General features: G+C 42.7%; 2 protein-coding genes across 2 annotated transcripts; one reads left to right on the forward strand and one right to left on the reverse strand.

Annotated features, from left to right (window-relative positions):
* Positions 1–2360: 2360 nt before the first annotated feature.
* LOC103713765 (F-box protein At5g67140) lies at positions 2361–6662 on the forward strand. The gene is made up of 5 exons (XM_008800788.4): positions 2361–2565; positions 2686–2832; positions 3370–3505; positions 4702–4800; positions 6211–6662. The coding sequence occupies exons 1-5, from the start codon at positions 2363–2365 to the stop codon at positions 6394–6396; spliced, it is 771 nt and encodes a 256-aa protein (XP_008799010.2). The 5' UTR covers positions 2361–2362; the 3' UTR covers positions 6397–6662.
* Positions 6663–7511: 849 nt separating this feature from the next.
* On the reverse strand, positions 7512–8941 carry LOC103713767 (caffeoyl-CoA O-methyltransferase). The gene is made up of 4 exons (XM_008800789.4): positions 8741–8941; positions 8571–8650; positions 8327–8471; positions 7512–8212 (listed from the first exon to the last, which is right to left on the reverse strand). Exons 1-4 carry the CDS (start codon positions 8924–8926, stop codon positions 7787–7789), a joined length of 837 nt encoding a protein of 278 aa, XP_008799011.2. The 5' UTR covers positions 8927–8941; the 3' UTR covers positions 7512–7786.
* Between the last annotated feature and the right edge of the window lie 9237 nt (positions 8942–18178).

Raw genomic sequence — 18178 nt, forward strand, 5'->3', positions numbered from 1 at the left:
TGGGATATTTAAATGGGGCCGATGCCTCTGCAATTATGTTCTCTTTACAAGTGCCTTGGTTGGCCAGGGCTCCGCCTCCAAGGCTGTTCAGAGATGGAATCCCGAGGATCCTTGGATTTCGTGGACTCCCTGGTGGCTTGCTATTTTTCTCTTTATTTTTTTGCTGCCCTTCTAAATGCTAATTTTCTTTGGCTTGTCCACAAGAAGTGGGAATTGTCAGAGGCAGCAGGAACTGGGTCCTGGGAATCGATTACTATATGATACAGACTCCCGTGTTGAGCCTCACGTCCATCCATATTATTTCATCCAACTTGAACGGCGGATATTGCTCAAATGAGCGATTGGGTCATGCCAGTCCTTCCGTCATTGAAGCTCCATATCCATGGCTCTAGTTCTAGTGTGGCTCCACCTGTGAATAACTGGAATGGTTCTTATTATTGTGTTTGTCTCTATAGTTCGGTTCTAACTCTTAAAGGGGAAGAAACAAGATGAGTGCACTGTGCATCTCTTGAATTTAGAAATAGAAAAATAAAAGCAAATTATATTCTGATGACTTTTTTTTGGGGACGCCATTTCTTTGTCTAATATCTCTGTCCCGTCGAGCATTTCTTTCGAGCATTGGAGTCTTGTTTGCCACCGTCTGGTGTCGAAGATTTTATTTCTTTTCTTTTCTTTTTTTTTTCTTTTGCGTTTTATGCCGAATGGAGCTAGCGTGTGTGTATATATATACACACACGGTATTGGGAATCTGTACTTCAGAGTTGTTCGGTTGGACACCTGGTTGTCCACACTCATACTCCAACTCATCCTTTTTTTGTTTGTTTGTTTTTTTTTTGGCTTCAACCCCCATCCTTGTTCGGCATCAATAAAATCGGAATAGCACATGGATATAATAAGCTTTCCGGCATTAAGCCCCCCTTCTGCATTAGGTCCTCCGCTGAGCATCTTTAGAATCTCACGCTCCTTGGGGTAAGGTCGCCCCAGGACAGGAATGAGGTCATTCTTACACTGGTGGTAGGTCATTTGGAATTCTTTCATCAATGGCTTCAGCTCGTCTAGGACATCTAGGGGGTGAAAAGTAAGTCATCTTCTTGCACCACGAAAGAATAGATCCTTTACCCCTTCATTTTAGAAGTTTCTGATCGGTTCCTCCTTCGTTGGGCCTCTGATATTAATTTTCTTCCTTTCTTCGTAAGATATTAATAGATTATTGCTGCCCCTACCAGTGGAACCTACAGCATGTTGCTAATAGAAAGCGGCATGGCTACAGGTACCTTAACCTTGCCTTTTTTTTTCCCTCGAACCATCCAAGTGAACAAGGAGTTTGGATGCTTCTGCAACTTCAACTGCAATTTAGTTTTAGTGCTGCCATTACTTGTTCTATAGTCCGCAAGCAATCCAGAGCTACTTGTTCTGCATCATCCTCTTTGACCAGCGATCGCGCATATACGATCCTAAATATAGCAAGTGTACATTGCATGAATGCGCGAGCATCGGCTAAGATACCGTGATATTTGGCTCGCATTTCATGAGCGCGCAGCACTAATTTCTACCTTTTGTATATGAAAATGTTTTTGGAAGCTGGGTTATATGCACAAAAGAAGTCATGTGGATTCGCTAAAATTTTCTCATGTATGGAACAGGCTTCCGCTGGCATTGCTTTTGTTTTCCTCCGTTTGAGAAAGCCTTTGCATCATGTCCAATGCATTTTAGAATTATGTACCTCACCGCTGAATCCTAGTTGGAACGTTTCAATCTCTTGCCCTCCAAGCAAGAAGAGATGGAGAGTCCGATTCTGGATAACCATGGTTTTCTTTCTATTTTAATCATGATTAATGCTCCGATTCTGCGAGCAGCGTGGCTCGATCTGCCCCGATCCGAATTCAGATCTAGGTGGAAGTTTTAAGACTTCGGCACCCCTCACAGTCACGGCACACAGTTCTTTAAAAATAATAATATATATGAAAGAAGCAATTGCGTACCTCCAATGGGCGCCGTCCCAGCCTAGATTGCCGTTGCCGTTTCCACTTCAGCTTCGCGAACCATTTGAAGAAATTTTTCATCCCGAATCCTCCCGCGATCGACCTGACCGTCGCGATCGGTACAAAACATGCGAGCACCCTCAATATCTAATCAGCATCCGCGAACCCATCTCGGCGCTATACGCGTCGATCGATCATCTGCCAGCTGCAGACAAACGAAATTACTCCATGCAGCGAATCCACCCCCGTTCATAAAATCCCAAAAGGCCTTTTGACCGGAGCCCAGAGTCGTCGCCTTTCCTCCTTCCACGCAATCGCACTGTCGTTAACTTGGTGTAACGATGACTGCAAGATGACCACACAAATATGGTACCGCTCGTATGCTAATTAACATCCCTGGCCCGTCCCAGCTCCAAGTGATCACGGAACCTTCTCCCATCTTCTCTTCTCCTCTGTCTACCCCCACCCCCGATTCCTCCTCGGGGAAGGGCGAGATGGGCGCCGAGGCTGAGATAGAGCGGCTGCCGGTGGACCTCCTCGCCCACATCTTCTCCCTCCTCTCCTCCTTCCGGGACCTCGCACAGTGAGCATCCAACCAAGAGGCCTTCGTCATCTTCTTCTCCCTCTTCCTTCTCATTAATTTCGTGATTAGCGGTTTAGAACTAATAGTTGTTTTGAAATGAATGGATCGGGAAAAAAAAAGGGCGAGCGGGGTGTGCTGGAAGTGGCGGCGAGGGGTGGAGCAGTCTTTGGCCAGCAGGGAGCGGCTGAGCTTCTCCGGGTGGAAGATGGACGACGCCTCCACCGCCCGCCTCGTCTGCGCCGCCTACAACCTCAAGGAGCTCGACATGTACTCGCTCTCACCCTTAATTTCCTCCCTCTGTTTGCCTGTCTTCGTTTCTTTCTTTCTTTGAAACTTCAGCCCTTCTTGTATTGAGTTCCTCGGATATGTCTGTTCGGGAGGCTACGGGCACCAAAAAAATAAATAAATAAATAAATTCGACATTGCCGGCCCATTGTTTTCTGCTTTTAACTTCTATTCTCCCTCATCTTTCGTATATATGTAATTCATATAACTAGTTTCGTCTAGCTACATAACTAATGAGCTTCCTTCTTATTTTCTCCTTCTTGGTTTGAACAAGAAAGCGGCTTCGTATCACGAAAGCGTCCATCGCAATCATTTTCTTAGGGACAGATTGTACCTCTTAAAAAGTCGACTGGTGCAATTACTATATTTGATATATACAACTTAACTCGTGCCTTGAGGACTTGTTATCATCTAAGGATATGATTCGAAGTAGTTCCTGTTTGTTGTCGTCGTTGTTGTTGCATCACGACGTCGTTGCTTCTATGTCCTGCTTATTCTAATTTACTTGCCATTTCATAGCTCTCGGAGTTGCTGGGGTTGCCAGATCACTGATGAAGGACTGTATAAGATCTCTTCGGCGAAGTGTGTCCGCAATCTGACATCTATATCCTTGTGGGGTATGGCTGGCATCACTGATGAAGGCGTCATTCACCTGGTAACAGCCTTTTCCCCTGTCAATAGCAGTTTAGATGTTTGATCTGTACGCCTGACGAACTTGCATAATTGTCGTTATGCATCGCTTAAAGCCTATCTTTGCTCATAAACGCTGTGTCACAACTTTGTTATACATGCTGCCATGAATATTTTCTTCTACTTAGCACGAAATTATACATGGACTGAATGTCGACCCTGTATATGTCAGCACCATAGTTGTTGACCCAATGAGCTCTTTATGTACAATGTGAAGAAATTTGTTGTTGTTGTTTTTTTCCCCCTTCATTACTTATGTTTGCGTTTTCTTTTCTGTAAATTTCTATGAATTTAGCATGCTATGACTCCAGAACCCGAAAATCACATCTTTATTTGTCTTGTTCTGGGTGACGCTATATGCAAGCAAGCACGAGCACAATAAAACAGTGAAAACGTTGTCGATGGTGTTGAAATAAGGCTCTGATGAGCAAGTCTACCTGATGGTGGAAATTTGGGGAAGAAAAGAATTGCTCAGCTGATAGGACTAGACCTGCATGTGGCACGTCTGATGGCGCATTAGCTACATTACTTGAATTCGAGCAATGGGGAGGTGTTGTAGGGGTAGCGAAAGAGTGAAGAGCAGATGCTCGAAGAGAGCCAAAACCATTAAGCCTTAACCCAACTACTTGGGTTGGCTTAATGAATGCTTATTTGCCAATCACTCCTACTGAAGGTTTCATCTGATGTTATTGCAAACTTTTCCAATTCATTTCTCACAATATCTGTCCATGTTAACTTTGGTCTTTAAAAAGATAGTTGCACAGCTGGTTATATGTGCAGGGTGTCTTCATTTAGGAGCACACTCTCCAATTCGCTTTTAAATTGATTAAACTAAAAGACATGCTGAATTATTGGCACATTCCAAGAAACAGACATCGCACATATGACAAGTTTTAGGCAAGAAGTTACTGAGCAATGAATCCATGTTAACCTGAGCAAATGGAACTTCCTAATAGCAACACAATAATTTAGGCGCATGACCTCGTGAATGAGCCATTCCACGCTTGACTTGGTTAACATCATATTTGGCTTATAAAATAGGTTCTTTCTTCTGTTTCTTTTATATATTTTTCAAAATTTGGAACAACGATATTAATTTATGATTCTGCAGCTCTGCTTTTCCCATACCTCTTGTTCATGGTGCTTTCTGGCTTTCTGCAGGTTTCAAGAGCTATGTCTTTACAAAACCTGAATATCGGCGGTACATTTATTACTGATGAATCCTTATATGCAATTGCAGATAGTTGTCCACGATTGAAAGTAAGTTTCCAATGTGCTGCAATATGAGCTCTAGCTATTATTTGACATTCCATTATAATGATGATGCTCAAATTCTGCATATGCTTGATTTAGCAATAGAGAAGCAACTTGTTATTGATGTCAAGGTGAAAGAAATTTCTTCATGCACTGGCACATCATATATAACTTTTTTTGTCTTGAATCCAAGGTTTACGATCTTAGTATCATTCCTGTACCACTACTCATGCTGGTACTGTGTTGGCACACTCGGTATGAGTGTTGGTTTGGCATATCGACACTTGGAATGCTTGCTGTTCTAAGTTGTGGTTCGGTATCGATATGGTATGAATTGCTGGTATGGAGCGGTATGCACCGGTATGGTGAATTTTGCTTGAGTCTGTTGCAATTGAGTTGACGACCGATATTGATTTAGATTTATTGCTGCCAATCAATGCTGAATTAACAAGAATTTACAACCTAGAGTCAACAGCTGAATTAACAAGAATTTACAACCTAGAGTTCTGAAATTCGACCTAGCTTTGCCTATCCATGGAAGAACCTATGGTAGGAATGGATTACATTCGTGACTTTTTTTCATAAATGCAAACATGCTCATTTGCATAGAAGTTAGAGTAGCTGAATCCCTTATCAATCTTAATCTAGAACATAATCAGCATGTTCTTACCCAATATCTGCATATTTATATAATACACGGGAGATCTGACAGTCCTTGGTTGACTAAAACAAAATTTGCTCTGGTCAACCAAGCACCAACAGCTTCTGAATCTACAACCTTGTGCAATAAATACCAATGGATTTTATGATCAAGAATCAAGCACGATCTGAGCTTCATCGATCAAGCAAAGGGCTTTAGGGGACAAGATTCAAGGGAGGGCAATGACACTGCAATTGGAAAAACTGTGAACAGTTGGCCGATGTTACCTACTTACCCGGATCATATGTCTCAAAAACTTGGCGGGTAAGTTTAGCTGCTGACTGTCTAAAGACCTGACTCTAGGTTGTAAATTCTATGGTAGGAATGTAATCCATTCCTACCGTAGATTCTGGAATTTTTCTGCGGAGTCTCTGTCCTTACAGTTCAAGCGATGAGGCTATCCATCATGTTCTATTTCCAGAAATATCCTCAACCCTGTCTTGTCCCATCTGACTCGCGCGAAACTACCATGTAACTAACACATCGATCACCATAATAATTAATTGTCCATGGAGAATGGCCTGCATCTCTGGAAATTCTAGACGAAACTATGCTATGGCCCTGAAGGGAGGAAGAGAGGAAAAACATTTGCCGTATAAACTATGATGTGATAGTATTTGGAGGTCGTTGATATAGTTATGGCAATAAATTCTTGACTTGGTTTCTTACTGTTCGCTTGCTGCTGATGTATTGTATTGGTGCTATTGGCTTTACAGGCTATCAGCCTCTGGAGCTGTCGCCATGCGACCGAGAGCGGCCTCATCATGCTCGTAAGCAAATGCCGAAGACTGGAGTCCATCAATGTCTGGGGGATGAGGGTCCCTGCGGACTGTTTCATCAGCTTGCTCCACATCAGCCCTGCTCTGCAGATAAAACCCATCTCACCTCATCTGAATATTTGAAATAGGTGGCCGGAAAACGAAGGCTTTACGGTCATTGGTGCATCTTGTCGGCACATTAAAGTGCTCATGGTAAGACGTCAGCAGCAGCGCAGTCGAGGCAACCACCCAAAAAATAAAGTTTCAGAGCTTGTGGATCCAAAGAAAAATTCAACATATATTCATTTGTTGGAGACTAATATTACCAATCTCCTGGAATTCAAATTTGCTGCTAACCATGAGCACGATTAACACCGGCAGTAATAAATCTCTCTTCTCTTTTCTTCTTCTGTGTCAACCGTCAATCAAGCAGCAGATTCCCACAATGAGGCAGTTAGGTCTCCCATCGCTCTTTTATTGGATCTTCTAGATTCATCCCACGTCACATCTATCATCTCCCGCATCGTCATACCTCCTCCAGCAATAACTTCGGCCGATGGCAGCTGCGGGGGTAGGTTTCGATGGTAACTAAATAATAGTGCTGGGAAACTGCATTATTTGAGCCATAAATTTGAAGCATCCTGGATTAATTAACTACATCCTATCTAAGTAGGTTGGCCGCCTAAGCTGACTGTCGAGTCACGGTAACAAAGTTAACTTTGCTATTTTTTATTTTTCCATTTTGGGTGAAAAAGGGTGTGAGCTGCGAGTTCCCCCAACCTACAGGCTTTTATTAAGTCCATCTTTTTGACCGGATCTTTCTTCTGCATAATAACGGGTTGTTGTACCCAACGCGGACAAGGACATGCAAACTTTCCCACTTCACAAGATTAGGTCATTGGAGAACATGAGGTTATTATTTATTATCACTATCTCCATCTCCATCTCCATCTCCATCACGGAGTTTATACTTTAGCCAGCCGCTCCTCACGGAATTAACCCTGATGCATACAAAAAGCTCGCATTTATCATAACGGAGGGAGCTTCTAAAACTGTTAGAACAGTATACAAACGGCCGTTACTATAAGATTTGGTCATCTTTCCTATTCTTATTAATGATTGTTGTAGGATCGGCCACCGCCTTCTGGTTGCTGCCACCAGCTTTTGGTAATGAGGAATGACACGGTCGAGAAAAGGCCAAGAGTCCACAGTCGAGAGAAAGGGGACAACAACAATAACAACAACGACGACAACAAAAATAAAAACAGAGAACCTAGCTCCCCATTAACCATTCATTTAATCGAGATCGAAAGGGCATCAAACCATTTGAGCTCACCCATCCACGCGTTTTCACAGCTCCACGGTGCGGTGGCTTTATATGTTTACATGCTTTCAATTAAAGACATAATACAAGTAAAAGAGGGGCAAACAAAAAAAAAAAAAAAACGGAGAGAGATAATGATTACTAATTGTGATGGATGGTGGTCTTCTGTTCAGTTTCTTCTTCCGAAAAGAAAAGCAATAATATAGGAATTTATTTGATCCGGCGGCAGAGGGTGACGCCGTCGCCGACCGGGAGCTGGCAGATCTCGATGCGGGGGTCGGCGGCGAGGGCCTTGTTGAGCTCGAGCACGAAGTCCCGGTAGTAGCGGACGTACTTGCGGAGGGGGGCGTCGGGCGGCGCCACCACGGTTCCGTTCCAGAGGGTGTTGTCGTAGGCGATGATGCCGCCGGGCTTGACGAGGTCCAGCAGGCGCTTGTGGTAGTTGAGGTAGTTGTCCTTGTCGGCGTCGACGAAGATGAAGTCGAAGGAACCGTGGTTCTTCTCGTCCTCCACCAATCCGTCCAGCAACGGCAGGGCGGGGCCGACGCGGAAGTCGATCTTGTGGGCCACGCCCGCCTTCTCGATCACCGGCAGCCCCAGCTCGTAGTTCTCCCGGTTGATGTCCATCGCCAAGATCTTTATTCGTTTAATCGTGCGGGTGCGCGTTAATTATTGCATTATAATCGAGGATTAAAATGAACCAAATTAACATTGATGCAGATCTAGATGTATGTATGCATGTATGCATACCTGGCCGTCATCGGGGAGGGCGAGGGCGGTGGCGAGGAGGGAGTAGCCGGTGTAGACGCCGATCTCCATGGTCTTCTTGGCGTTGACCAGCTTCAGCAGCATGTTGAGGAACTGCCCTTCGTCGGCGGAGGTGGTCATGATGTTCCTGTATTATATCATACACGCGTCTTAATTAATTTGGCTTCACGAGGATCTTTTGATTCGAGCACAGAATTAGAGAGAGAGAGAAAGCTAGGTAACCAACCAGGGGTGCTTGGCGGTGATCTCGCGGAGCTCTTTCATGCACTCGGGCTCCCGAGGATACACGCTGGTCTCCAGTATGTACTGCAATCAAACAGCACGCGTCAGTCAGATCTGATCCGAGGGCCGGCCCGGAAGAGATCCAGAAAGAGATCCATGTCTCGATTTGCTTACTTGATAGAGGGCGTCGCTCTGGAGGAGGCTCTTGTGGCCGACTTCCTGATGCCTGCCCACCTGCCCATTCTGGCTCTGGCTCTGGCTCTTGGTCTCGGTCTCGGTGGTAGCCATGGATTGCTGGTTGCTCTCTTTCTTCCCTTCTTGTCTTCCCTCTGCGCCTGCTCGCTGGGTGGGGATGTTCATCTGGCCGGGTATATATAATATAATTGAAATGGGACAGGTTGGAACTCGGAAGGAAGGAGGAGTAGTGCGTTTTCCGGGTTGGGCCTCACCGGCCGCTGGGTCCCACCACCGCGGTTGGTGAGTTGGGGCTTGAGTCAATCGGAGTGTCCCCGCCACCACTTGCTTGGAAACCGGACCCACCCACCAACCTCCCACTTCACATTTGGTCAACATTTTTTTTTTATCTTTTAAATAGGAGAAATGGCCGCGATTTGGCCACCTAACGCGCCACATTAGCGTGTACCGCCGCGACGACAGGAAGAGATGTTCAAATCCACCAGAGAAAATTCCAAAAAAAACAATCATCAAAAATTAGGACACTCGGCAAATTTTTATTAGACATGCAAATGTTGATGGTTCATGGCACAAAGACAAAGACCGGAACCTAGATTCCTCCTAGGCCAATCGGAATCGGCCATGTAACAAAGGCCGCAGCTTAGTTTCGGAGGAGCGTCTGCTGTCCGCGGCAAAAGACCATCCGGAGAAATGACACGTATAATTCTCAGCTCACATCACCACGGTTTGCAGATTTTTTTTTTTTTTTTCCCTCCGCGAAAGGAGTGTCTCCTCTCCCAACTTCTGATTACGGAGAACGGGCTGGAAGTAACCCGTATTATTCTAGACTGTGCCCATATTTACCAGCAAAGGATAAGCGCCTTTTCCCCCGCTTCATGTTCAGTTCAATTCGAAGAAGCGATCGGGTGTATATGGGATGGCCCATGATGCACCGGGACTCATCCTCTACATGGTAATTCGCTCGTGTACTGCACAAGCCTTGATCCATCATAGCCGATCCTGCAATACATAGGCGGCCATGATTGCATATTTGATCACCGGCGTCCCTAGCTTTAACCTTAGAACCAAGGCCATTAGTATAGCGTGTCTCAAAAAATTAGGTTGAGGAAAACAAATGCAACATTCGATCCATATTATGAGAGAGAGAATTTCAATTTCTCAACCGGAAAAAGATGCGGTCATAAAAAAAAGGAACTAAGCGGAACAACCAGGACTAGGTGGGTGGTAGGATCATTCCACCAGTTGGGATCAGAGTCTCATGCGGGTGCAGCGGCAGCAACTATAAAATATCCCCCCATCCACACGTGACGTGTGAAAAACGAGGTTGCGCACCATATCTTGGCTCGCGAGGCAGAACGACCGGGCCGCATAATTAATATATGCAAATGCAACAATGGTGCGGTTGCCACCGGACTTGGCCCAACCTGTCATCTCGACATTGGATCCGATCCTTCTCCCTTCGATCGGTGGCAGATTCCGGTTGTTGTCGGGAGGAGGGTCCGATGCTCCGGACGCGGCCGCTGACCAACGACAGGGCCGGTGCCAGGTCATCATGGTGGGTGCGTAGCAGAGGAGAGGTTGGTGAGAGTAGTGGAGATGTAACTCCCACGACAATTGGGACGAAGACCCTCTATGACGTCGTCATTACATCAGCATCAGCAGCACCGATAACCCAACCATGGATTCGTTCCAAACTATTACCTACCGCTGGCGATCGCTGGCAATGGCATGCATGTTCGATCCGTACATGGACTGCTAGACTCCTGAATTTTCAAATAAATGACATTGATTATTTACGTTGATGTTGCATATACTTTTTAATTTATGTAAAATTTTAAAAATAAAGCGATGCTTGCTACTTTAACTGGATACAGTTTCTTTGTACGACAAAAAAACATTATCAGACTTATAAGATAATTTAGTCGCTCTCGTGGATGGTGCTTACGTTGTGTATCTTTGATTGCAAGCTACCTGGAATAAAATTCTTCATCAATCATCTGTCTCCGGGTATTGTGCACAAAAATCCGGTCTGGGGCTTGCTGGCGTTACGCAAGGGGCATGCCGAGAAGTGGTGCTCATCCCATATATCATCCCATCAAAATCGAACCCCATACCCGTCCTCGAATGCAAATGGACGAGACCATCCAAGCAACCACTTGGTGAGAAATCCATGAACAAGTTTCTGAGAGGTTTTGAGACAGACGAAGCATTTTCCTTTCATCTTTTTATCAAGTTTTCCACAAAAAAATTAGGGGAGTTAGTACGCACTAAAATAATCATCTTCTATATACAATATCTCGGTGGCGATCAGCGCAGTTGCTCGGGCTGACCTCATATATAAAGTTTCATAGTCTTGACGTGAACCAGACCCGACTCACCAGCAGGTAACGAATACCTAATTTGAACTCGATCTACAGCGTACTCGACCCACCAACTTGCGGCCAACCCGCTGAGCTGTCTAACATCCAGCCCATTAAGTAGGTCCATCGGTTTTGGGTGAGTCATCTCTCTTTTTAGTTCTAAGCCATCACATCAACAGTGCATCGACTCAAATCACATATATAGTTGCCTTTATATATATATTAGAAAATTTTGAATATTTTAAAAGTGTGTATTATATAACTCCCCTTGTAACCCGATGAGTTCAGAGGCCCTGATCCGATCGAACCCAACCCAGCATACTGACGGGTCAAGATCGACCGATCTGCTCTAGACCTGCGAACCCAACATCTCTGATTAGGTAGATCGGGTTGTGGTTGGGTAAACAAGTTGGTTAGAAATTGCCACCCATATTCTTTATCCCAAAACGAATTTAGAAAAAAAATTGGATTGAAGATTTCCAGAGTTATTCATAGAAAGAACAAATTTGTTTTTTTTATTGAAATTTAAATTTAGGTACTTGGAAAAGGGTCATAGGAGAAAAGTGGATGAAAGTTTTGGAACTCATGCAATTTAGGAATTTCTCTTAAAGATTCTTCTAAAATTTCTAACATTAAACTAACATGTAGAAAAACAGAGTTGAACAAAAGCTTTAAGGTGAATATTCTTTGAGGAATTAAAGCTAACACCTGCTGGGCATAAACAGATTTACAAGTGAAACAAACTAAAGGAATGTAAACTCAAGCCAATTGGAAGAGGAAATTCATCTGTTCATATTCTTCAAGAGAAAGAAAACGACCTTACAAAATGGGCTAAAAACAACAACTAAATTAAGCTAGAAATTAGCAACCACTTAGCAACTACTTAGAAACCACCTAGCAACTACTTAGAAACCACTTAGCCACTAAAAAACAATATAACATGTAATCCTGATAACTAGGAAGCTTAAAGACACGTAGCCAACTAATACCCAAAGAATAGGACAACAGATAACTAAAAAATTATTCAACAAACCCTCCTTTAAACTAAACTTTATATCAAAGTTCAGTTTAATAACTTCTCCAACATACAAACACCGAGCAACTTCCTTTGTTTCTGAAATATTGACAACTTGAGAGGTTTGGTAAAAATATCAGCAATCTGGTCTTCACTTCTGCAGTAGACAAGATCAATGACCCCTTCTTTCACAAGGTCCCTCAAGAAATAATTCCTCACATCTATATGTTTGCATCTTCCATGAAAAACTGGATTCTTGGACATCTTAATTGTTGAGCTGTTGTCACAGAAAATAATAAGTGGTCCCTCTTGCTTGAAATGACATTCTTCAAGAATTCTTTGCAACCATATTGCTTGGCAAGCACATGAAGTTGCTGCTACAAATTCAGCTTCAGTTGTTGATAAAGTCACAATCGGTTGCTTTCTTGATGACCATGAAACAGCTGCTGTTCCCATCATAAAAACATAACCAGATGTGCTCTTTCTGTCATCAAGATCCCTTGCAAAATCACTATCTGTGAAGCCAAACATCTCTGACTTTTCTCCATTCTTATAAAATAAACCATACTCAGCTGTACCTTTCAAGTACCTGAGAATTCTTTTTGCTGCCAGGAGATGCATTTCCTTTGGACTCTCCATGTATCTACTGATAAGGCTCACAGCATGCATGATATCTGGCCTTGTAGCAGTTAAATACATCAAGCTTCCCACTATTTGCTTGTACAAAGTGCTGTTGACTTTCTTCCCTTCAGGATTTCTAACAAGCTTCATTCCTGCATCAATTGGTGTACTGACAGGATTGCAATTCTTCATTCTAAACCTGTCCAAAATGTCTTGAACATACTTTTTCTGCGAAATAAAAATGCCTGCAGCAGATTGATTCACCTCTATTCCAAGATAATAATGCATCAATCCAAGATCTGACATCTCAAATTCAGCCATCATAGACTTTTTAAACTTATCAAACATAACCATATCATTTCCGGTGTAGATTAAATCATCTACATACAAACAGACAATAAGCATCTTCCCACCTTCTGATTTTATGAAAAGTGTATGTTCATAAGGACATTTTTCAAAACCTTCCTTCAGAAAATAAGATTCAATACGACTATACCAAGCTCGTGGGGCTTGTTTTAGTCCATACAATGCCCTTTTTAATTTATACACTTTATGCTCATTTCCAGCCTTAACATAACCAGGGGTTGATGAATAAATACCTCCTCATCCAAGTCTCCATGCAAGAAGGCTGATTTAACGTCTAGTTGATAGAGTGGCCATGAATTCTGTGCTGCCAAAGCAATTACCAAGCGAATCGTATCATGCCTTGCAACCAGTGCATAAACTTCTTTATAATCGATACCAAATTCTTGCTTGTAACCTTTGGCAACTAGACGAGCTTTGTATTTGTCAATCTCACCATTCTCCTTCAACTTTGTCTTGTAGACCCATTTTACTCCAATAGCCTTCTTCCCTTTTGGAAGTTCAGTTAACTCCCAAGTATTGTTTCTTTCAATAGCTGCAATTTCTTCATCCATTGCCTTCTGCCATTTGGATTCTTTGGTAGCCTCTTCAAAAACTGTAGGATCACAGTCGGAAAATAGAGCAAAATATGTCAGTTCTTCCTCATCAGATTGTTCAATTCCAGGTACTTCATAATCAATCATCCATGCTGGTCTTCTTCTGACACGTTGAGACTGCTGTCCTTCATTTAATTCAGCTTCTGGAGCTTGTGGAGTTGCTGGAGCTACTGGAATGATGCTTTGACTCCCTGGTGTTTGCTGCTCATTCTCCCTAAGTTGCTGCTGTTTTTCCTCTTCAATTTCCCCATCAAAAACAACTTGTATCTTCTGTTCAGCTTTGCCTTCATCCCATTCCCAGAATTTTCCTTCATCAAAAATCACATCCCGACTGATGATGATTTTCTTGGTGTTTGGATTGAACAGCTTGTATGCTTTGGAATGATTGCTAACACCAAGAAAGATAGACTTTTCTCCCTTATCATCTAACTTCTTCCTCTTCTCATCTGGAATGTGAGCATAAGCAATACAACCAAAAATCTTAAAATAATCCACACCTGGTTTTCTTCCGCTCCATGCTTCCTCAGGTGTCATATTTTGAACAGCAAAAGTTGGACTTCTGTTCAGAATATGAATGCTCCAGTTGACTGCTTCAGGCCAAAAATTCTTGGGAATGTTGCTTTTCTTCAAAAGGCTCCGCACCATATTTAAGATAGTGCGATTCTTCCTCTCACAAACACCATTCTGTTGGGGCGTATAGGCTGCTGTCAATTGCCTCTTGATTCCATGTGTCTCACAGAAATTTGCAAATTCTTGTGAGTTATATTCTCCTCCACAATCAGTACGCAGCACCTGTATTTGACTCCCTGCTTCCTTCTCAACAATTACTTTAAAGCTTTTAAAAGCCATTAAAGCTTCAGACTTTTGTTGTAAGAAGTACACCCATGTTTTTCTACTAAAATCATCAATGAAAGTAATGAAATAGCGTTTACCTCCATTGGAAACTGGATTAATTGGTCCACAAATATCAAAGTGTACAATCTCCAATAGCCTCCTTGCTCTGGTTGAACTCCCCTTTGGAAATGGATCACGGTGTTGCTTGCTAATAACACATTCTTCACAAACAATTGAGGGACTTTCAAAATTAGGCAGACCAGTCACCATGTTCTTTTGTTGAAGTTGCTTGAGACCACCAAAGTTTAGATGACCATAGCGAGAATGCCACAGCCAAGCCACATCATTTGTCTTTGCTGAGAAACATGACTCACTAGCACAATTTAGATGCAGAGGAAACATTCTGTTAGCTGTCATTTTAACTTGAGCAATTAAGCCCAATTTGGAATCTTGAATCCGGCACACTCCATCTTTGATGATAATCTCATAACCCTTCTCTTGCAATTGACCAATGCTTAGCAGATTGGTCTTCAATTCTGGAACATAAAGGACATTAGAAATTTTTTGAGAGGCATTACCCTTCATTTGAATGATCACCTGTCCTTTTTCCATGACCGAGACTTTAGAATTGTCTCCGAACTTCACATTATCTCTGAAAGAATCATCCAAGGTGGAGAAAGCTGCCTTGTCTCCACACATATGATTGCTGCAACCAGTGTCTAAATACCACAGGTTCTTATTTGACCCTTCTCCAGCATGACATACCATCAGCAAGGATATTTCCTCCTCAGTTTCTGCAAAATTTGATTTTTCTCCTTCATTGTTAGGCAAATTAGCTCGACATTCAGATTGGTAATGCCCATACTTGTGGCACCGAAAGCACTCAACTTTGGACAAATTAGCTCGACATTCAGATTGGTAATGCCCATACTTGTGGCACCGAAAGCACTCAACTTTGGACTTGTCTGCTGACTTTGGTCTATAGGAAATCTGAAATCTGCCACGCCCCCTTCCTCTTCCTTCAAAAAACTGAGTTTGCTGATTTCTTCCTCTACCCCTGCCTCTTCCTCTGTTTGATCTATTTGAAAATGAAGAAGAGGTGCCGATTGTGGCCTTTAAAGCTTGCTCATTCTGCTCTTGTCGATTCAGCTTCCTTTCATGTACCAGCAAGGAACTTTCAAGTTCTTCAAGTGACATTTCATCAAGATCATTTGCCTCCTCAATAGCACAGACAACAAAATTATATTTTGGTGTCACTGAACGCAGTATCTTCTCAACAACAGTAACATCTTGTGTCTTATCACCATGGGTCCTCAATTTGTTGACAATTGCCATTGTCCTAGAGAAATAGTCAGTAACAGTCTCACCCTCTTTCATTCGAAGTATTTCAAACTCCGAACGAAGTGCTTGAAGCTGCTGCCTCTTTGTTTTTGTGGTTCCCTGGTACTTTTTCTTCATTGAATCCCAAATTTGCTTGGAGGTATCTTTGCAAAGAATAGTCTCCAAGATTGTCCGATCAATTGCCTGAAAAAGATAATTTTTTGCTTTGAGATCCTTCAATTTTAAAGCCTCCAACTCTGCCTTCTGAGCTTCTGACATCCTAGCAGTTGGTTCTGCTACTCCAGACTCAACCACATCCCAATACTCTTTGGACCTCAAGAAATTCTCCATCAGCATGCTCCAATGATCATAGTGACCATCAAAGCGAGGAATTGCTGGCTGCACAAAGGTTTCAGACGCCATTAGCTGCTGCGTTTGGTCCCCTCAATGAACCTGTTCTGATACCAAATGTAGAAAAACAGAGTTGAACAAAAGCTTTAAGGTGAATATTCTTTGAGGAATTAAAGCTAACACCTGCTGGGCATAAACAGATTTACAAGTGAAACAAACTAAAGGAATGTAAACTCAAGCCAATTGGAAGAGGAAATTCATCTGTTCATATTCTTCAAGAGAAAGAAAACGACCTTACAAAATGGGCTAAAAACAACAACTAAATTAAGCTAGAAATTAGCAACCACTTAGCAACTACTTAGAAACCACCTAGCAACTACTTAGAAACCACTTAGCCACTAAAAAACAATATAACATGTAATCCTGATAACTAGGAAGCTTAAAGACACGTAGCCAACTAATACCCAAAGAATAGGACAACAGATAACTAAAAAATTATTCAACAAAACTAACGTGCCTGAGCGTATTAGCTTTCTGGGTATGGAGATACCATTATTTAGTGCTGCTTTCTTCTTTTCAGTTTGCCAAGAATTGGATACCGGATGTTCTTGAACTCCGTGTGCCTGAAGCTATTATGAGGCCGTCCAATATCAACTGAGAGCATATGGTTATTGAATAGATTCAATTGAAGCACAAGAAGTGGTCATGCTTTGCTTTCTCCGACTCCCATTTTTTAGCCTCACTAATTAGTAATCTGAAAATTGATATCATGAAATAAGATGGTTTGTTCATTTCACCTTTGATTATGTCATATAAACAGCTATAATCTAACAAAATTTAAAGCATTTTCTCTATTTCCTTGAACCAATCTGATTTACTCCTTCATACAATGGAATAAGATCATCAGTGAGACTTTTCGCAGAAATTAGTGTACTTTCTTTCTACAGCGCAGCACCTGCGTCTAGGCCTGTACACAAAGAATGTGCGTGCAACAGGAGACTCCTTCAAATTTCCCCATCTCCTAAACTATTATTCTTCATTCAAAATTCGGAGTAACCAGCTTTTCAAGTTTGCACTTACTGATTTGTTAGCAATAGAATCAATGATTCTGCCGTCTTTGTTGGTCCCAAGTATTTTCATCCTTTAACTAGGAGAAAATAATTGAATATTAGAAAGAAATGTTACCATTGTGCAGGATATGATGGATGGTGAACCAGGCCGGAACTACAAATGCTGGAGAACTATACCTACTGTGAGACACGGGGCTGAAGTCGGCAGCCCTCGCCGACTTCAGCCCCGATTCATTTGGGGAAGGAGCCGGAACAATTAAATGGCACCTTATGAGGCTCTATATGGAAGAAAGTGTAGATCACCTATCTGTTGGGATGATGTTGGTGAAAGAAAATTATGGGCCCCGAGATTGTGCAACAAACAGTAGAGAAGATCCAGCTGATCAGGGAACGCCTTCGGATAGCTCAGAGCAGACAGAAAAGTTATGCAGATAATAGAAGAAGGAAATTGGAATTTCAGGTCGGAGATCATGTGTTTCTGAAAGTGTCTCCTACTAAAGGGGTGATGCGATTTGGAATACGCGGAAAACTTAGTCCACGCTATGTCGGCCCCTTTGAGATTCTGGAAAGAGTAGGAGCAGTGGCTTACAAATTGGCACTCCCACCGTCACTGTCTGGAGTTCACAATGTTTTTCATGTTTCCATGCTAAGAAAGTATATTCCAGATATGAGCCATGTGGTAGAAGTGGCTCCCTTGCAGCTTAGAGAAGATTTGACATATCCTGAGCAGCCTGCACGTGTGGTTGATAGAAGAGAGCAAGTGTTGAGGAGGCGCACGATTCCTTATGTTAAGATCCAGTGGAGCCATCACTCAGAACGAGAGGCCACGTGGGAGCTGGAGGACGAGATGAAGGAAAAATATCCGGACCTTTTTGCAAGCTAAGGTA

The sequence above is a fragment of the Phoenix dactylifera genome, chromosome 11, assembly GCF_009389715.1.
Source record: "Phoenix dactylifera cultivar Barhee BC4 chromosome 11, palm_55x_up_171113_PBpolish2nd_filt_p, whole genome shotgun sequence".
NCBI lineage: Eukaryota > Viridiplantae > Streptophyta > Magnoliopsida > Arecales > Arecaceae > Phoenix > Phoenix dactylifera.